A 21,607-nucleotide genomic window follows, 5' to 3' on the forward strand; every position below is an offset into this window, starting at 1 on the left:
AGATGTCTTAAATAAGTGTTATGGCTAGCAATTAAAATGGGAATAATGACTGGGTTTTGTTTTTTATATTTTTCACATTTGAAATTAGTACCTATTATGTTCTTACAATGCTGGGTTTCTCAAAATTAGTTCCACAGAACTCTAGTTGTCCTGGATTCCTGGAGGAAAAAAGAGCTTCCTAGACAGATAAATCTGGAAAAGTCTACATCCTTTGAATTCTCTTCATTATTTTCTAAAATAAGCTTTTGCATATTAAGTTTTATTAAGATAAGACACTCCTTTAGAAAAGAAGAAAGGTGTTTAATTTTGTTTAACCTAGAATTTTCCCAATTAGTTTGACTCTGATTTGACGGCTGTTGTTGACATCTACGGCAATCCCCAGAGAGTGTTTCATAGATGCCATAGGGGGATGCTGGTGCAATGTTACTGGAATGATATTTATTCTGGTATTATAGATATGGATTTTTTTTTCACTCAGCAAGAAAGAAAAGCATCTATTTATGTTTCCCCTATGTTGTCTCTATTATTAACTTCATCCATCCACACTGACAGCTGTGCTTCTTTTCCTGCAAAGACTCCTTATTTCACTTCTGTTTCCTCAACAACAGCCCGGGGTTTCTCAACTAAAAACATGAGTAGAATTTCCTCTTGTAACAATGGGCTTGTCAGATAGTTAAATAAGACTACATTTCATTCAATGCCAGAAGCCAGGCTCAGAAGAAGTAATTGGGTGGTGTTCAAACCTGATCTCTGCCTCTCACACTTTTGAATGCAGCTGTCCAGTTGGTGTTCTGTGACAGGGTTTTGTTAATGTTTGCAACCGTAAAGCTCCATGTTTGCAGATGCAGCTCTGGAGCCAGGACAGTTTTTTCTCTAACTCCAGGCTGGATGGATTGCTTTCTTCTAAAACACAGTCGGGCTCAGTGGCTCACACCTGTAATCTTAGCACATTGAGAGGCTGAGGTGGGTGAATCACTTGAGGTTAGGAATTCAAGACCAGCCTGGCCAACATGGTGAAACCCCATCTCTACTAAAAAGACAAAAATTAGCCAGGCGTGGTTACGCACACCTATAGTCACGGCTATGCGGGAGGCTGAGGCAGGAGAATCGCTTGAACCCGGGAGGCGGATGTTTTAGTGAGCTGAGATCACACCACTGCACTCCAGCTTGGGTGACAGTGCGAGACTCCGTCTAAAAACAAAACGAACAAAAACACAACAACAAAAAGAAAGAAAAGTAAAACAAATCATTCTTTTCCTATAAGAATTTCTGAAATATAATATCACTAGCTCTCTTTTAAATATAATTAACATGTGTGATAGTAAAATATGTTCTTTACTGAGATATTTTCTTAACCTAGACTTTTTTACTTCTTGTTTTTGTAAAATATTTATTCATGATGAATGACATCCAACTTCCTCTTGTTTTCAGGGTACAAAATTTCTTCACATTTGTTTTCTTATTAAAGCCACAACATTCAGTAAGGTCATTTTTGCTTTTATTTTCTATCTTAGTCGTGACAAGTTAAGGTTCATATGTTTGTTTAGCTGTGAAGGTGGAAGAACAGGAATCTGAACCCAAGTCTTTTGATTTTATAACCTTTGCTAAATCACAGGGTTGCCTCTATAAATCATACCAAATAGATTGCTTAATGTCTTATGCTGTTTTAACTGCGCAACGTCAGAGCGGCCATTTTGCTGATTTTTTTTTCCTAAAGAAGTCTTCTGTGAATAATTTGGGTTTTTTGTTTTATTTTTTAACTGCTTAGGGTTGGTGCAAATGTACAGTTTTCTTGTGAGGACAATTACGTGCTCCAGGGATCCAAAAGCATCACCTGTCAGAGAGTTACAGAGACGCTCGCCGCTTGGAGTGACCACCGGCCCATCTGCCGAGGTAAGGCACCTGTGGTGGGGTAAAGCCCGGATTATCTCTTTCTTTAGGGTTGGCATTTTTTTTTCTGAATATGCTATTTAAGCATGAAGCATTGTCTACAGGCAGAGTACCACTTGGTAGTAAGGTACATTTTCATAGTGATGTGGGTGATAACAGAAATCTTTCCTTGGAATTTGTTAAGAAGCTAACGTTTCCAAGAATATTTTTGTGTTTTACATTTGAGGACAGATGTGAGCAAAGCCACGCGTGCTCACTGTAACTTGGCATCTATCTATACACACACACAGTGTGCATGTGTATCAATCTGTGTTCCACAGCTGGACCTGCCGGAAAGGTTTCTGTGCGCCCCGCAAATCTAAAAAGTTCACTTTCCCATTGCAGTGAGGTTGAATTTTTTAGGTATTAATTACATGTAGTAATGAAAGGAATTATTAACCCGATTCCAAATCATCATTTTATTAGTGAATGATCTTTAATCTCTAACATAGTTAGCAGGGTAAAATATTCATCATTATCATCATCATTTTCAAATAAAACGTATGTAGTCAGCAAATGTTAAATTGTTTATTTGTTACTGCTATGAAGTATATACCAATTCTTACCAGAATTACAGAAATCATATTGAAGCCAGAAGAAAATTACTTTGGTTGTTTTAAAATGAAAAATAATATAAAATTAAAGAAATGCTAGGTTTGGAGGTTTTGTTTTTGCATTTTGGCCGTAAAATGATTTCTGTAAACTGGTAGTTTTGGGAGGAAAAGCACTAGTTTGACTAAAAAGGAAAGCTTCATATGTAAGAATACCTTATCTTTCCATATAGTCTTTTCATGTGAATGGACTTATACATTTTAAACTTTTAAGCATTTTAGTTATAAAAAAAAATAATGGTACAGGAAGCATAGTGCCTGTGAAATTAACTAGTTGCCAAACATGTCACTATTGTCATCTAAGCTAGGAATACTCTTTGGCACCATTTACTGTATTGTACCTGGTCCCTATAACCACTTGGGACCGGGCAGGGTGGGTGTATGGCCCAGCTGACAGCGAGCTGTCACCTCTTAAATGGAGACCCTTCACAGAGTCAGCAGTCTCTGGTCAAAGAAAGGCACATGGCTGTCCCCTTCTTTTTGTCACTAGACTACTTTGATTGTACATTTTTCAGTTCTAATGTAAGACTCTTAAGCACTTCAAAGAACCGTACTAAAATTCATGTTCCCACTAGAGCTGCTGATGCACAAGCCTCCCAACTACACACGAGGGACGAGTCACATGGATTATTTTTCCTTTAGGGGAAAAAAAAAAATTCCTTCGATAGTTTTCTTGCTCTTATATCCCAGAAATAGACTTCATTATTTTTAAAGTTCACTTTTGACAAATAGTAAAGGTGCATTCTTTTACATGTTGCTTTTAAATCAATATTTTAGAGTAACTTAAATATTTGCCTTTATATTATTTGATGTTATAAGTTAACCCATGACATTGCCTTCCTTGGCCCTGACTCTCGTCTTAAACTCAAAGCACTTTCTCAGTATCCTGTTCCAAACATATCACACGCTCAGAGGTGCTTACGTCTTAGGAAACAGCTGCTCCATCCAGGCTGAAGGTGGAGACATTTCTCCCATCCTTCTCAACCCCTCAGCTACTCACGCTTAGAGAGAATCAGAAGAGGATTCTTTGTGGTTTTCTGTTCTCGTCGATCCAAGTGTCCCACGTGATCATATTTTGGAAGAGAACACTTTGTCCACAGGGCCTCTGTGGCTCGGTGTGTTTGGTTTGGTTTCTGGAAAAGTTGCTAGTAACCGCCAAGGCTCTACCTCTTCCTTTCAACTCCACAGGCGAAGAGTGTGCCTGACTTCATCCATCTTCTCTTCTCGCCGACGGTTCCCTTGTTTTACTTAAGTTAGATACTCCACAGGCAAAGAGTGCCCGACTTCATCCATCTTCTCTTCTCGCTGACGGTTCCCTTGTTTTACTTAAGTTAGATACTCCACAGGCAAAGAGTGCCCGACTTCATCCATCTTCTCTTCTCGCTGACGGTTCCCTTGTTTTACTTAAGTTAGATACTCCACAGGCAAAGAGTGCCCGACTTCATCCATCTTCTCTTCTCGCTGACGGTTCCCTTGTTTTACTTAAGTTAGATACTCCACAGGCAAAGAGTGCCTGACTTCATCCATCTTCTCTTCTCACCGACGATTCCCTTGTTTTACTTAAGTTAGATACTCCACAGGCAAAGAGTGCCCGACTTCATCCATCTTCTCTTCTCACCGACGATTCCCTTGTTTTACTTAAGTTAGATATACCTTGATCATCACTGAATAGTTCCTAACTTCTTTTTAAGTTTATTACTTGTAATAAATTTAGTAAGAACGAAAAATGTATTTGAAGTAATAAACTTAATTTATTTTTCTGAAATAATAACTTACAGTGCTGGAAATAATTCCTAAGGAAGTGTTTTTATAGTGGATGGGTTTTACCAGTGTTGACTCAGACAAAGGCCACGCTCTCACATATTTTTGAGATAATCTTTTCTCCATCTTGGACTCCTGCTGAGACATCAAAGGGACAATGCTCCTTAGCTATCTAGTTGCATCCATTGATAAGATGGATAAGAAACCCTCAATTTCTTAAAAAGTATCCTTTCTAGGAGGTAATACTTGTGTTCTGACCTTACGGTCATTCTGAGGTTTCAGAGCACGGCTGTGCAACCACACACTCTGCCTTTCCTGTCTCGAATGCTGCCACAGCTCTCGCTTCCAAATTTCAGCCTCTTTTGCCATCTGCAGAGGCTGAGAAGTTTCAAAATCATCCAGCCCTGACTCCTTTGTGTTTGACAGTCCTCCCCTCAATTTATGTCTTTCCTATCGTGTTTTAGCATCAGCAACAAGAAGAAATCAAGCGGCCTCTTGGACACATGGCCTGGAAATCTCCTTAGCAGTTCATCTGTGTTGGTCACTGAACACCCTGCTTCCCACCTAATCACAGAACCACTTCTGCTGAGCTTCTGCCACCTCTTTCAGTTTCCAGGAATGTCTCTCTTTCCGAGTCCCACCAAGAGGATCGTTGTAAGATAGATTTCTACTAGCCGTCTATCCGAGGCACCTGAGGCTTCCTCTATGACACTCCCCAAACCTGGCAGCTCTGACCCACTACCCAGTTCCAAAGCTGTGCCCACGTTTGCTTCAGCAACACCTCATGCCCAAGCACTTGACTCTGTGAGTAAAAATTCCAGCAGAGAAGCAAATCCACTAGGATGGAGACCAAAGTATGGGCTTATATCAGGGAGCTGGCTCACACGGTTGGTAGGGCTGGCATTATATCTGAATTCTGAAAGACCGGCTGTTGGGAAGGAAAGATAGGGATCAGGCCAGGCTCCCCGGGAAGAGGTCAAAGCTGCTGACCACAGGCAGGGGTCTCTCTGTAAGGGGAATTCTAAGCCCTCTTTAAAGACTTCCCAAATGATTATGTAAAGGCCACACAAAATAATCTCCTTAACTTAGAGTCAATTGATAAGGGACATTATTTATGCCTCCAAAATCCCTTCACAGGAGCACCTAAGTTAGTGCTGGATTGAATAACTGGGAAAAGTATGTGTTTATTTCCCAAACTATGTATGTGACTTTGAAATATTTAGTAGCTAGACTAAAAAGGTACAGAGAAACAGGTGAATTGAATTGTAGTAACATTTTATTTAACCCAAAGACTACCAAATAGTATCACATTAACGTATAGTTAATACAAATGTGATAATGAGATGTTTTACATATTTTCTTTTTTTCATACTGTGTTTTGGAATTCCAGTGTGCATTTTATACCTAGAGCATAGCTCGTCTCAGACCGGCTGCATTTCAGGTGCCCAGTAGCCACGTGTGGTTAGCAGCTGCCACATGTGACAGCACAAGTTTAGACATTTACAGGGGTGATTTTCTTCCTCACTATGAAGAGCCATGAACACCCTTGTAGTTGTGAAGAGGAGAAATGAGCCCAGTGAGTTGTGCCCCCCCTTCCTGGCTGGCATCCCTCTGTAGAACACCCTTCAATTAAAATCCGTAAGTTCCTCAGGCTGACAACTTTTAGGAACCCTGAGTATGTCACCATTCCCTCTTTTAAGTAGCGTCTCAATTTGCTTCCAATAATGGATTCATCCATTAGAGAAGAGCTGAAAAACATTTATAAAAGTGGAGCTTTTATAACTATTTCTATAAAAAGATAACGTCAGATATCTAAAGTGTCCAGGAAAACGGACAAATGCTACCTGAAACAGACTACGGGGAATCGTTCTTTGCTATCGATAGGTTCTGTACATCAGGGACCATTTTCCAAGTTCATTTGTCACTCTGCCATTACCACAAAAAATAGTATCTAAAAAGACAGCATTGGCCCAGCACGGTGGCTCACGCCTGTAATCCCAGCACTTTGGGAGGCCAAGGTGGGCAGATCACCTGAGGTCAGGAGTTCAAGACCAACCTGACCAACATAGTGAAACCCCGTCTTTACTAAAAATACAAAAATTAGCTGGACATGCTGGTGCACGCCTGTAATCCCAGCTACTGGGGAGGCTGAGGCAGGGGGATCACTTGAACCTGGAAGGTGGAGGTTGCAGTAAGCAGAGATCGTGCCACTGTACCCCAGCCTGGGGGACAAGAGCAAAACTTCATCTAAAAAAAAAAAAAAAGACAGCATCATAGTTTTGAATTTTCCTAATTCATCCTCTAAAGGTGGCCTAATAATGATCGTTTCTGCCACGTATTCTCCACTCAACCATCTATCAAATACAATAAAATGCCCCTGATCCGAACATCATGCCCATTCTGAGCATAAATCTATTCCAGCGAGGTGCGTCCAGGAAGGACTGACTCTCAAGGTTCCTATTTTCATGAAGGGTCTGTAACTCTGAAGGAATGATCATGCCTCCTCGGGAGCAGGAATATCTGATGGAAGCATTTGATACATTGCAGTGAGTCAGAAGTGATCCTTGCATCTGGCGGCTGGTGTGGTTAACCAATGCTTACATTAGCTAATTAGCTCTGAGAACCGGGGCAACATTACCTTTTCTTCCTGTTACCAAACAGATGAACAGTTGTCATAGCTCAGTAATTATACAAGTGATTTTGTTTGAAATTACGCTTACTTCATTTAGGAATATGAAAACAACCATTATGATTTTTTTTGCAGGGTAAAACATTATGAGCTGTTTAAAACTGTGTGAGTATCTTTAACTGGCAGTAGATTTTTAAAATAAGCAAACAAAATGGAGAGAAGAGTATCTCGTTGTATTTTTTTTAAGTAAAATGATCAGGCTGGTACTTCATTCCATCAGTCTTTAGGGGCAATTTATGTAGAGAACTTCCTTCAATGCTAATGCTCTTTGATCTGTAGAGTTAATGTTTTGAGTTGCTCCCTGAGATGAAAAGCCCTCTAAGAAAAATAAAGTATTATTGGCAGTTGTAACTGTGGTTTCATGGAAGCTAATTGGAGCCAGCCAGAGCCAGAGAAAAAGTTATTATTGCCTTGGAATTTCAGATTAGGTTAGCTAAAAATTATTCTTAATTTATGAACTCATCATTTACCAAAAACTTTTACAAGTTTTTCTTTTCTTTTCCACCTGTGTTTTCTGTCCATGTAGAAATGACCTTTTAAAGAGTAATAAGAAGATCATTTACCTCAAAAGATGACTCTTCATTCTACCAGGTTACAGATTCAGTGTCCGTGTCAGGATAATATTTTGTGTATTTGATCAGGTAGCCGCTATCTCAGAGATTTAGAGAGACAAACACAAGGTTAACTTTTTAATTCCCATGAATTTTGAGAAATTTCTGTTGTTGTTTCCTGACTCCTGAAGCTTTATACTTTTTACCTGAAGGTCACCTGGGAGAAAATATATTTTTCTTCTTATTATTTTTACTAAGTTATTGGCAATAATATAGTTTTGTATCTTACACTACTCTCATACTGTATTGACATAAAATACCCTGAAAGCTAACCTTCAGTTAGCTTTTTACATTCCTAGAGCAGGCCAGGGATGCCTCTCTCTTAGGATTCTTGCGCTTGGTTTCCCCTCTCTGGAGTATCCCCTCCCTCCAGGTATCCGTGTGACTGTCCATTTGTGCCTTTCATCAGATGCCATCTGAGCCCACGTCCTTCCATAACCACTTCTTACAGAGCAGGCCTTTTCCCTCGCTTTACAAATCTTCTATCTGCCTTTCTTCAAAGCTATTTTCTCCTTCTGACATTGTATGTGTGTGTGTTTGTTAATTTCCTGCTGAAGGCAAGAAACTTAATTTTGTTCTCTCTCCACCCTACCCTCAATGTTCAACTCATAATGAGCACTGCATGTACACTTTTTTTTCTTATTTTTTTTTTTTTTTTCCTTTTTGAGACAGAGTCTCCCTCTGTCAACCCAGGCTGTAGTATAGTAGTGCTGTATTGACTCACTGCAACTTCTGCCTCCCAGGCTCAAGCGATTCTTCTGCCTCAGCCTCCCGAGTAGCTGGGATTACAGTCACCTGCCACCATGCTCAGCTAATTTTTGTATGTTTAGTAGAGACGAGGTTTTACCATGTTGGCCAGGCTGGTCTCAAACTCCCGACCTCAGGTGATCCACCTGCCTCAGCCTCCCAAAGTGCTGGGATTACAGGCGTGAGCCACTGTGCCCGGCCATGCTATGCCATGTCAGGCCATGTAGTAAATGCTTTATTGTCTTCTTGTATTCAATCCTCAGAGCAATCATAAGTGGAGTTATGATTATTCTTATTAAATAAACTGAGTGGCTTAAAATTACATAAGTTAAGATGAGACAGCTACCAACTACCTAAGCCAGGCCTGGAACCGGGTGTGGTGAAGGAAAGGAAGCTTTTAGCCTCTGTGATGTATTAACTTCATTATGGTTGAAAATGTGGACATAAAATTTGTGCTGGATAAAAATGTTTTCTCCTAAAAACATATGAGAAATAGACTATCCAATATAATTATGAATTTGCTTTAAAAAAAAAGCTTCTAACGTGACCCCTGAAATCCCACTAATTTAAATTTAATCAATTAGAATCTTTCTTCTTTCAAGTAATTTGATTGAGTAGTTACTATACAACTGTAAGATTTCCTGGAACTGCATTTAAATAAACAGATAAGTTATTACTTTATATTAAGTAAGATAAATGGCATGAAACAAGCCTATTTTATACTTAATAAATATTCATGGATTAAGTGGATAAATGTCAAAATGGCACGCATTGGCATCCAAAATTGGTTAGTTTTCTTCTCCCTTTCCACTTTCCCTCCTGACATATTATAATTCCAATTTATCATTCTGTGAATTCTACTTTTACTGAGGAGACAGAATAGATGTAAGTGAAGTTTGAGTTTACAGGTTTGGAAAACTGTCAAGTAAGTAACATCAGGTGTACATTAGGTCACAGTTATTATCCAAGTACATTTATCAAGCATGTCAGTGAATTTTACTCTCTATTAGATGTTATATTTCCAAGAGGCAAGGCCTTTGCAAGACTAGAAAGAGGCATTCTTCTATAGTTTGTATAAACGTGAGTCTATACATTTCCACTATGGCAGCTTATGGAGAGAGATCTTGTTTTAAAAACTGGCTTGGCACTCGTATGTTGTAGTTACTTAATTATGCTGCTTAATCACCTACTTCACTGACTAATTGAATGCCTGTTTAGTGCAGAAGCTAAGGGAAGGACAGGAGTTTCCCTGCCTCCAAGGATGCTGTGAAATTGTCCAGTCCCAGTCAGAACAGCTTCCCTGGGCTGTCTCCTGCGTGAGGATCTACCCAATCAGTTCTTTGCATGAAGTGAAAACCCAGCAGAGTCCGTGAGTGAAGAGAGAGGCAGGTGATAAGCCTTCAGATGTCTAGGTTTCTGAGTCAGATCTTATGGCATCGTTTCGTGAATTCCCAGAACTTCGGATAAATTCGTATTCAAATAGATCCCCCCAATAGGCGACAAAGCAACATTGATACGGTTTTTAGATAAGATGATGGTAGCCATCTGCTTCTTTTGCAAGGGCCTGCGTGCATTGCTGAGATTTTCTCGACACCCATTATTCTTCCTGCCTTGTAGGCTGCTGCACCCTTGCCTATTTAACTAGAGGATTTCTAAGGGAGGACAGCAGACATCCCTAACAGATCATCCCCAAAGCTCCTTGACACTCCTTCATTGGATCTACTCAGTATGAAGCTCAGCCCTGTGTCATCTCTTCTTTCTCAGCCTGTCCCATTTTCTTCTCTAGCTCTTCTTTTTCTTTTTTCCAAATACCACATTTTTACAAGTTTAACATATGATAGACATGAGAAATCATACCCTTCTGGTGCTTCACAGCAGGCACCTAGGACACAAAACGATGGGCAGGGCCAGCTTTAGGGATCCTTCCATCAGGGAAGCTGATGGAGGGGAAGATGTGGGTGTGCTCAATGTAGGGCTGTGTGCTGGCTCTTCTCTCTCCATGATGAAATTCAGAGAAATTAATGTAATCTTTCCTGGCCCAGGTAATAAGGTGAGCTGCAAGACAGCTAGAGGACAACAGACACTCTGTTCACCACCGTGTGGACATCAGCTGGTGGAAATCACAATAGCTCAAGCCACAGGGTGGTTGTTTAATAAGGACTCTACAAATGCATGGTTGAACTTGCAGTCATTCCAGTTAAAAAACTGAGAGTTATTCTGACTAGTAGAAAACCCTAGATGCAAGGAAGCAATAACTAAATAAATCATAATGAGCCAGATAAGGGGTGCATCATCAGATGGTAAAGAAGCAGATGATTAGGTTGGAATAGATTTAGAAAGGCAAACACTGAGAAAGGAGCACAAGCTTTCAACAATGTGCTAAGGAGGAGGGTTAGAATTACATCATTACAGTTAGGTTGTGTGACTTAAGGCTGTTACACCTATTCAGAAGCTATGCTAATATTTATTGAGGAAACTATCAGATTCTAAAAATTGTTCTAATTGGTGAAGTTAGACAGATGAACAAACCAGACACAAATCTCTGGCCTGAATATTCCCAATATTCATTTCAGATGACCATTTTGATGGCTTAATACAAAAAAATGCAAAAAATAAATAATTTGTTATTAAAATATGTTGCAAAGGTGGAGAGAGATTTCTAAATTTAAAAAGAAACATTATGGGTTCATTTGCAAGCTTTTGGTAAGAATGTCTGTGAAGGAACTGGGCCCATGACTCGCTTTATGTGAAACTCCGTACTTCAGAGGCCTGAAAATGTGGTGGAGGAATGGTTTCCTATGCATATTTTACTAAAAGTTACTTCACAGATCAAACATAATGCATGAGATGCATTTCATGAGATGTTGGTAGCCAATTTTCATAAGCCAAGTGAGGGGCCAGCTTCACAGCAGGCACCTAGGACTCAAAGCCATGGGCAGGACCAGCTTTAGGGATCCTTCCAGCAGGGAACATCTGGGTCAATGCGGGGCTGAGCCTACCTTGTCAGTAGGATTGTAACAAATGACTTTCCCCCTGCAAATGTTTTTCAGATGTACTTTTTAAGAACTTGAAATGCAGACTGACCATGCCAATGTGGTTACATTGATTCACAATTAAATCAACAAGTATTGATGAACGCTACATGATGTTTAGAATAGCTGTGAATTTAAGTGTTACAAAGTAGGAAAATGCAACATAAAGGTATTACAACTCAGATTTTATTGATCATCACTTTTTTCAAAGGTTTTCTAGCTGGATAATGCTAATATTAGAGGGCTTTAAGATTTCACATCTAAAGTTTATGATCCTGTCTGAGAACAGCTCATTAAAAACAGACTCATTAGAGAGTGAGATATTAGCATACAGGAGGGGTCCATGTTTTCATTCAGTCCTTTGTCCAGTGTCCAACGACACACCTACTGAGTTTTGAAAACCCAGTTATGTTTTACCCATGTTTGTTTTTCATTTGGACAGTAAATGCCAGTATTTTAAAAGTTAATTTTTTTTATTTTTATTTATTAATTTTTTGTTTTAATAGAGACAGGGTTTCACCGTGTTAGCCAGGATGGTCTCGATCTCCTGACCTCATGATCTGCCGGCCTCGGCCTCCCAAAGGGCTGGGATTACAGGCGTGAGCCACCACACCCGACAAAAGTTAATTTTATCACACTTATCAATGTAGACTAGGTCAATTTTTAGCCAATTATTTCCATGGTAAGTAGAAAGCAACGGAACAGTTATCTCAAATCATCTCGTCCCATTTTCACATGTCTGAGACTATAGCACTGTATGCAGTGCGGAGGAGGGACAGGTAAATGCAGAAAGAGGACTGTTCCTAAGGTCAGGGAGTGCATAACCTTTTAGGAGACTGAGATCTCAGATGAATAGTCACAGTAGATTAAAGATTAAAGAAGTATTATGAGGAATAGGCATGATTTGTCTTATTATTATTACATTGACATGCATGAAAGAGAGAAATGTCTGGTTCTGGAGGCCCTTTGGAAAACCTGTATTCAATGGTTGATTCTTTTTCCCCCACAAAGTAGCCCTTGTTAAGTCACAACTCCTGTTCTGCTGCGTTTTGTAGCGGAGGCTCCTAGAAGAATAACTGACTTGAAGACAGGGTTAAACCCAAGGAATGAAAAAATAAAGGATGGGCTATGATGAGGATTAATCCTTCCTATGAAACATTTTTTTCAGTTTGTGTCATAGGATGTCTTAGGAAAATGAAGCAGAAGCTCGCTTACATTAATTTCTTCTTGTGAAATTAGTTTCTCCTGCTCCTTTCTGAAACCCAGTTTAAATTATTAACGTTAAAACCAGAGTCTATGCTGACATTATATTTCTAAACTATGTCTATTGATTTGAAAAAAAAAACTCCTTTCATAAAGTGGAGGCCAATTAAATTATTTTTATATTCCAGACTAAGTTCTATATATTGAATTATGCAATTTCTATGCTTCACTCAGTCTTTCATTTCAACTTTAAGATTATTTTTTTATTTTTAAAGTCACCATTCATATTTTCTTTTTTTAAACTGTCAATAATGTTTTAAGTTCCTATTTGCATTGTGTGGTAAATAAATTGTTATAGTTTGTTGTAGAATAGAATCTAAAGGTCGAAAGTAACTTTGGAGATCATCTGCTCCAAAATCCTTTTTTAAAGTTGAAAAGGCACCGTTTATTGGAGGTCACACAGTGTAAGAGGTAGCTGAGATGGTAACTCTGGTTGAATTCCACTCGACGGTGCCTTTCCTTCTGTCTTACTGCAGTCACCCACCATTAGGTGTGTATGGAGACTCTCTGAACAACGAGACGTACATGAAGACTCTCTCTGAGTCACAATGGGATTTGAAATGGGCTACTTTGGTATTGACATTACCCATGGTGCTATCATCTGTTAGATCCTTTGGTGAGTGGAAAGGCCTTTGGAAAACATAAAGTGCCCCAGCATAACACTGCAGATACCAAACAAAAATACTGCCGGCCCAGCAGTCCACTTGCTGATTGGAGTCCATGCCCCAGTTGGAGTCCATGCACCATGTTCTTACTGTGATTAGATAATAGCTAACTTGAAATTTCCCATAAATGTTATGTCTTTACCAAACTGACAAAATGTTCTAGAAGATAACCTCATTTCTATGTGTTTCCAGCTAGAACATGTGGATCCAATCTGCGTGGGCCCAGCGGCGTCATCACCTCTCCGAATTACCCGGTTCAGTATGAAGATAACGCACACTGCGTGTGGGTCATCACCACTGCCGACCCGGACAAGGTAAGGCTCCACCTCCAACCCCTGTGGCTAGTGCACAGCACCCTCTGATAGGATCTGCTGTTGAAGCAAACAGCCCAGCAAAGGCCGTCCGTCCTTACACTTTACTGTTTGAATTTAAAAGTTCCGGCTGCATCCTGTGTCTAGATGCCACATTCGTTGCAGAGCAGCCTGAGATTCAGATACAAAGTGAGTATTCTCAGTGTGGTACCATTTAGTGATTCTAGAGATGAAGTCTGTGTGCCTCCTTTATGTATCATAGCGCTTTCTCTTATGTCTTTTTCAACTCAAGTCTCATCCACTATATCACAAGCTTTCTTAAATACCCCAGTATTTTTGCATAGTATGACTAAGTGTTGGAAATGCTCCTACTATACTCAGACACAAAAATACTGTCTTTTGGCCGAGCTCGGTGGCTCAAGCCAGTAATCCCAGCACTTTGGGAGGCCAAGGTGAGTGGATCACTTGAGGTCAGGAGTTCTAAAACCAGTCTGGCCAACATGGTGGAACCCCGTCTCTACTAAAAAATACAAACAAAAATTAACTGGGCTTGGTGGTAGGCACCTGTCATCCCAGGTACTGGGAGGCTGAGGCAGGGGAATCGCTTGAACCCAGGAGACAGAGCTTGAAGTGGGCCAAGCTTGCGCCACTGCATTCCAGCCTGGGCAACAGAGCAAGACCCCATATCAAAAAAAAAAAAAAAAGATACAAAACAATACTCTCTTTTGAATCGTTTTCTACAGTTCATGTGTTTCTTCTCATAAACTATATACATTTTTTAAGAATTAAACATCTGAGCGTGTTTTCCTATTTCTTATCTTGAATACTTTGTGTAAAATATATATTTCCTCCAGGGTAGTAAAAGAGGACAATACTATGTTATTTCTCTATAAGTTTGTGTACATAGTTTGCAATTATATTACTACATTTTAAATCTTAGGATAGAAATTGTAATCACTATCACGTTTCATCGGCTATCAAATGAATTTTTTTAACTTCTTTTAAGTTCACTATAGATGCTTGCCAGTAGGAAGAAAAAATAAGGTAGACATCTTCATATTGACTTGACTTAAAAAAAAAAAAACTGTCAGAAAACTATTCTAGGTATGGATTTCACTTAAATTATGTAATATTAAAATAATTATATTTATAGTAATATTGAATTTACTGAACCCCACTATTTACCAATTATTGAGTTATTACCAACAGTTCCGTGTCTAAATGATTGTCTCTTCATTTTTACATTTTATTAAAATATCCATCTTATTTATATAGCTTCCTCTCAAAGCTGTTGAGTTCCCAGTTCTAAAAGAGAAGTGTTCTGATTTTAGATTCAGTAGCGTGTTCATCACAGATGCCTTTTGGTTTTGGTTGGCTTATTTTAGTTCTCAAATCTCAGTTATTATTTATGTAAAAATTCAAGCTTTAATGAGCAGAGCTGGGTAAAACTCCAGGGTACTGCAGGCTTTCTGAAACACTGAGGAATTTCTGGGCTGTCTTTGCTGTGACAGAAGCTTCTGAGTTTTACTCTGGTATTTCTCAGGATGCTAGAGCTGTGTGGTACCCTGGGCATCAACTATAGTGCTACATACCTTGTTTTTTCTATACGCTACTCAACGGTTTAGTTATTCCATTTTTTACCAAGAACCTACTATTTTTCAGTACTTGGAATCATCACTTTAGAAACCAGCTCTACCACTCAGCAGTTGCATGAATTTGGGCAAGAGATATAGTAATAGCATTTACCTTAGAGAGTAGTTGTGAAAAATAAATCAATCCACATGTTGCATAAGTAAATGCAGTATCATTATTATAAGCTGCTAATACTGGTACTGCAACATAAACAAGCATAAGATAAATAGAAAAAAACACTTATTAACAATTCATTAACTATTTACTAAGCCATCTCATTCATTTGTCTAACAAAATGGAGTTATATTTCAATCTGAATTAAAATTATATACTATATGACTAGTGTATTGATAATTATGTTTACTAATTTCTGCCTTTACATACTTTTAAATAATTAGAATATTCTGTTTGGTCTCCAGAAAGTGAAATCATACAACATTGAGAATTTAGAAAAGTTCTGAAAGTTAGATAGTAGAACTTTCCCGAGTAGAAGTAATAGTAGTACAGAAATAGTAGAACAATTGAGTTTGTTTGGGGGATATATTAGGTGTTGATTTGAATTAAGAGTACATAGATGACATGCATATCCATAGGGACTCAAATAAAAGCAAATATTTTGTGTTAGAGGGATTGAGATGTGATCGAGACCAGAACTATCTGATGGGGACATTTTTAAAATACAGAATTATGTTACTTCTGCAATTTGAGAGGCAGAAGGAACTCTTCTTGGATTTTTTTTTTAAAGAAAATATAGCTAAAAGCAATTAATTAGATCAAATCAAGGGAATAGTTTAGTTAACCTGTATGTGTTCCAGGTGGTTTTATAAGAATTGCATGAATCTATCACAAATTTTAAAAGTGTTTGAAAGTGGAGATTACATAAAATTAGAAACACAGCAATGAGTGGCTCTCCAGAAAGCACCCTGCCTCTGCTGCCTGTGATGAGGCTGCACCAAGCCCCTCTCCTGCCCACCGCCCTGCTCTTAGCCCACTTCACAGTGGCAGAGCCTCAGCCCTGCCTCAACGACTCCCGGAGTCTCCTGCTTTCCGCCCCAGGCTCTGCACTCAGAGTTTGCAAAGCCTGCAGGAGTCCTCTCCTCCTGACACAGCCTCACCTGGACTGAGAGGGGGCTCCCACCGCCCTTCCTGGCTAGAGGAGTGATCAAATGCGCCCCTCTAATGCGTCAGGCAGAAAACTCTTGAGATGAATTTTCACAGCTCTGCAGCCATCCCTAGCAAGACGGAGCCAAATGCCTGCAGGGACACTGACTCAGTATCCCACTCACGGGTGGGATTTCTTTCCATCCCCTTCTTTCGCTTCTCTTGAAGTCAAATGCATGGGCTGCCGACTAGCAAGTCTGGGCTTTAGGGGGATCCATGAGGAGACGAACTTGAACACGCAGTAACATCACTTCTTCCTGTAGCCCTTTCGGTGGAGAGGAAGGAAGTACACCCTAACAGCTTTTGAGAAAAATTGGCTAGCCAAAAGTAGAAAGCTGAAACTGGATCCTTTCCTTACTCCTTATACGAAAATTAATTCAAGATGGATTAGAGACTTAAATGTTAGACCTAACACCATAAAAACCCTAGAAGAAAACCTAGGTAATACCATTCAGGACATAGGCATCGGCAAGGACTTCATGTCTAAAACACCAAAAGCAACGGCAACAAAAGCCAAAATTGACAAATGGGATCTAATTAAACTAAAGAGCTTCTGCACAGCAAAAGAAACTACCATCAGAGTGAACAGGCAACCTACAGAATGGGAGAAAATTTTGGCAATCTACTCATCTGACAAAGGGCTAATATCCAGAACCTACAAAGACTCAAACAAATTTACAAGAAAGAAACAAACAACCCCATCAAAAAGTGGGCAAAGGATATGAACAGACAGTTCTCAAAAGAAGACATTCATACAGCCAACAGACACATGAAAAAATGCTCATCATCACTGGCCATCAGAGAAATGCAAATCAAAACCACAATGAGATACCATCTCACACCAGTTAGAATGGCAATCATTAAAAAGTCAGGAAACAACAGGTGCTGGAGAGGATGTGGAGAAATAGGAACACTTTTACACTGTTGGTGGGATTGTAAACTAGTTCAACCATTATGGAAAACAGTATGGCGATTCCTCAAGGATCTAGAACTAGAAGTACCATATGACCCAGCCATCCCATTACTGGGTATATGCCCAAAGGATTATAAATCATGCTGCTCTAAAGACACATGCACACGTATGTTTATTGCGGCACTATTCACAAGAGCAAAGACTTGGAATCAACCCAAATGTCCATCAGTGACAGACTGGATGAAGAAAATGTGGCACATATACACCATGGAATACTATGCAGCCATAAAAAAGGATGTTTGTGTCCTTTGTAGGGACATGGATGCAGCTGGAAACCATCATTCTCAGCAAACTATCGCAAGAACAGAAAACCAAACACTCATAGGTCGGAACTGAACAATGAGATCACTTGGATTCGGGAAGGGGAACATCACACACCGGGGCCTATCATGGGGAGGGGGGAGGGATTGCATTGGGAGTTATACCTGATGTAAATGACGAGTTGATGGGTGCTGACGAGTTGATGGGTGCAGCACAGCAACATGGCACAAGTATACATGTGTAACAAACCTGCACGTTATGCACATGTACCCTAGAACTTAAAGTATAATAATAATAATAATAATAATAAAAGAAGGAGACATGAGAGGCAGAGTTTGGAATCTAATACAGTACTTCAGATGAAAGATGGTAAGGTCTGAAACAGAGCAGACGCCATGGAGTGGTGCAGGGAAATCACCCCAGACTTGTCTCAGATGGAGACTCAGCAAGACTGGAGACCTCCCAGCGCAGGGAGGGAGGAACACGGGACCCCAGGGCATGGGGAGGGAGGAACACAGGACCCCAGGGCATGGGGAGGAGGAACACGGGACCCCGAGGCATGGGAGGGAGGAACACAGGATGCCCTAGCATGGGGAGGAGGAACACGGGACCCCGAGCATGGGGAGGAGGAACACGGGACCCCGGGGCGTGGGGAGGAGGAACACGGGACCCCAGGGCATGGGGAGGGAGGAACATCATATTCTCTCGGACCTTACACCCCTGCCGGCTTACCCCTGCAGCGGCCTCCAGTAGGTGCTGTGGGTGTGGGAAACAGGAGAGAGGCAGATGACACCGTGGGTGAGAGGCAGAGCCTGAGGCAGGTGGGCATTCCTGCTACTTTCGCAGAGGAGTCTTGGTAAATCTCTGCTGCCTTGAACAGTTACTAATAATGCCTCTACTGCATTCTCAAAATCTTTCCAGTTCAGAACAGTGTATGTTCTCTATACCTTAACCAGGGAACAGACTTCAGGGACCAATTTCTTGATGTAGGAGAGGTGTGTGGCATTAGGCACAGGGACAGCGAGGTGCTTACTCTCCATCCAAGTCCGTGGAATGGGCAGAGGCACAGTTAGAATTCACCGGTGTGTTGTTAGCCGAAGAAACCAGACATTAGGATGACAGCATGCAGAAAGCAGACTATAGTCCAAGAAGGCCTTGTTGATGGCGTCGTTTTTCTCTCAAAGTCAATTGGAGGTAAATTTTGCCTCACCTGTAGTGAGAATGATCTTCCACCCGTAAGTGCCATTACAGAGTTTTAAAAGACTGAAGTGTTTTGCCCTGGAGTGGAATACCCACTGTTTCCATGGGAAAACACTGCCATCAAGCTAAGTCTTCAAGGGAATTGATTAACATCTTTCTGGTACTTTCAAAATTCATTTAAATCCAGATTACACATCAATAATCATAAATATTTTTATTCTATATGAAAGATGTGCCTATAGCACATTTTAGTTTATATATGATTTTCCTACACATACTAGAATAATTGAAATTCTATCTAAAAAGTAGCTTTGAGTTCCTATTGTTTAAACCTTTTACAACTTGACAGAGGGGAAATCAAGATCCAGGAAAGTGAAACTTCCTGTCATCCCACTGCAATGTGAGAACGCTTTATTAGCTTGCTTGGTTTCCACCATAAATAAATGAAAGAGCAGGTTATTTGCTACCTCAATAGGATATTTTTGGCTGTAAGTGACAGGAGAGCCAACTGAAAACCAAAAGTTTGGGGGTTACCTTATTTTACATAACAAAGGGGCAGAGTCAGGGAGTGTCCAGGTTGTATTCAGTAGCTCTGTGGTATCATTGCAGCTCAGGTGTTTGACATTTTTCCTGCCCCTTTGTTATGTAAAGTAAGGTAACCCCCAAACTTTTGGGGTTTACCTTAAACCCCACTCTCCAGAGCGGAGACAATATTTCCCCTCAGTTCTCAAGACATCTGCAACCATCCGAGGCTTTAGTTCCAGATCGGGTCATGTGTAATGAAATGAGGCGTGTTTGGCTAGAGATGGAAGACATGCTTCCTAGAATTTGTCTTGCCAACTTCCTTCATATCCCATTGGGTCAAATGCCTGTGGTTCAGTTCCCACACTGCCAAGGAAAGAAATATCTAGAAGCCAGGAAGAGGAGCCGATGGCTAGTGTGTGGCGATCAGTGGTGTCCATCACATCCAGGCAAGCCAGACGCCAAGGAAAGAGGTTGGAATTAACACTAGTATATCTTTTGCGTATGATGTGATTCAAATCACACTGTCTTCCTTTTACTTTAGTTTTATGGCTACCATCCATTAACACTCACGATGTATGTTCTTTCATTTTTTTAAAGTGGACTTTTAAACTTGTCCAAAACATAAAATGACCAATAATGAATTTAGGCAGCTTAGGTTTATACAGTTCTCTTCTCTCCTTTTAGAAGTTTATTTTTTCTCTCTCATCTTTGTGCACACTTACACAGACGTTGCATATATTTTCTTGATTGTGAGGAGTTAACAACTAACACATTAAATTTCAGTTATTTTGTGTTATATTGCTTCAGAAATTATTTGCCCTTTGTCATTTATCTCGGAGAAATGTTCAGAGAAGAAACAAGGTATTCCAGGTTGACATAACCGCACAACCAATACTCTTAGCAGAGCACCACTTAGACACCTGAAGGCATCTCAATTAAGCAGAATTACCATCCAAATTAAGCAGCAGCCATTGCCATTAAGTATAATTAGGCTTAATTTGATTCCTTGGGAGACATTCCAAGTAAGTGGGTTTCTCAATTAAGTGCACGTTGATGAAAGCGTATTACGTATTGAACATGAGAGAAAAGAACACATAAAAGTTTCCAGGCAATGACTTCTTGCCAGAAGCATTGATGGAGCATTTTGGATAGGAAGAATTTGCACACGTCGGTTTGTATGTTTGACCTGGTCTGCAAACTTTAAGAAACAAGATAGGACAGAAAACTAAAGTCAGTTTCCAATGCCAATTATCCATTAGTCAATACATTCTTCTCTTTTTTTGAAACATTTAATCCTCTCTGATTCATACTCTTTCCTAGTCTTATTTTGACTTCGACTGTTGTATAACCAAGTGCCTTGGGTCAGTTTATCGCAAGTATTTATGTAAAACTCCTCATACAAAATAATTAATGGTGGAAGCTTAGCATCGCTCCTAGTAATGCACATGACATGGTATCATGCTGTATCATGTCAAAAGGAACATGAAATATCTGTCATTAGAAAATCTAAAACTATTAGAGGAAACTAGCATATTCTACACAGGAAATTATAAAATGAAAGGTCTCTCAAGAAGATTCCTTTAGTGGAAAAGCAGATTTTTAAACAATTGGAATGGCTCATTCCAGGGTATTGTGGTAGAAAGTCAATGCAGGCCGGGTGCAGTGGCTCACGCCTGTAATCCCAGCACTTTGGGAGGCCGAGGCGGGCGGATCGCAAGGTCAGGAGATCGAGACCACGGTGAAACCCCGTCTCTACTAAAAATACAAAAAAAAATTAGTCGGGCGCGGTTGTGGGCGCCTGTAGTCCCAGCTACTCGGGAGGCTGAGGCAGGAGAATGGCGTGAACCCGGGAGGCGGAGCTTGCAGTGAGCCGAGATCGCGCCACTGCACTCCAGCCTGGGCGACAGAGCGAGACTCCGTCTCAAAAAAAAAAAAAAAAAAAAGAAAGTCAATGCAAAGTAATATAGTAATGTGATATTTCTAAATATGTTTTATTGTAGACACATTTGACAATCCAGCTATTTTCAGAACTCTTGATGAGTCCTGCAATCAGAATTCTTGAGAGAGTAATATATATTGTGAGATATGTGTTATAGTAATTAAGATAAAATTCTCTCAAAAGTTTATCCCTGGGGTCTTCATTGGAAAGCTTAAATATATCATGGAAGACCTGCCTTGTACTGACTGATTTTATAAAGTTTATCCCCAGGGTCTTCATTGGAAAGATTGAATATAT

General features: G+C 40.0%; 1 protein-coding gene across 1 annotated transcript in view; it reads left to right on the top strand.

Moving 5' to 3' along the window:
- The window catches only part of CSMD1 (CUB and Sushi multiple domains 1), a 2,043,790-nt gene that overhangs the window by 1,410,567 nt on the left and 611,616 nt on the right, over nt 1-21,607 (top strand). The window contains 2 exon segments of the mRNA XM_050802644.1: nt 1,769-1,893; nt 13,501-13,622. Of these exon segments, the coding sequence (XP_050658601.1) occupies nt 1,769-1,893; nt 13,501-13,622 (247 nt within the window).

The sequence above is a fragment of the Macaca thibetana genome, chromosome 8 (assembly GCF_024542745.1).
Source record: "Macaca thibetana thibetana isolate TM-01 chromosome 8, ASM2454274v1, whole genome shotgun sequence".
NCBI classification, from domain to species: domain Eukaryota; kingdom Metazoa; phylum Chordata; class Mammalia; order Primates; family Cercopithecidae; genus Macaca; species Macaca thibetana.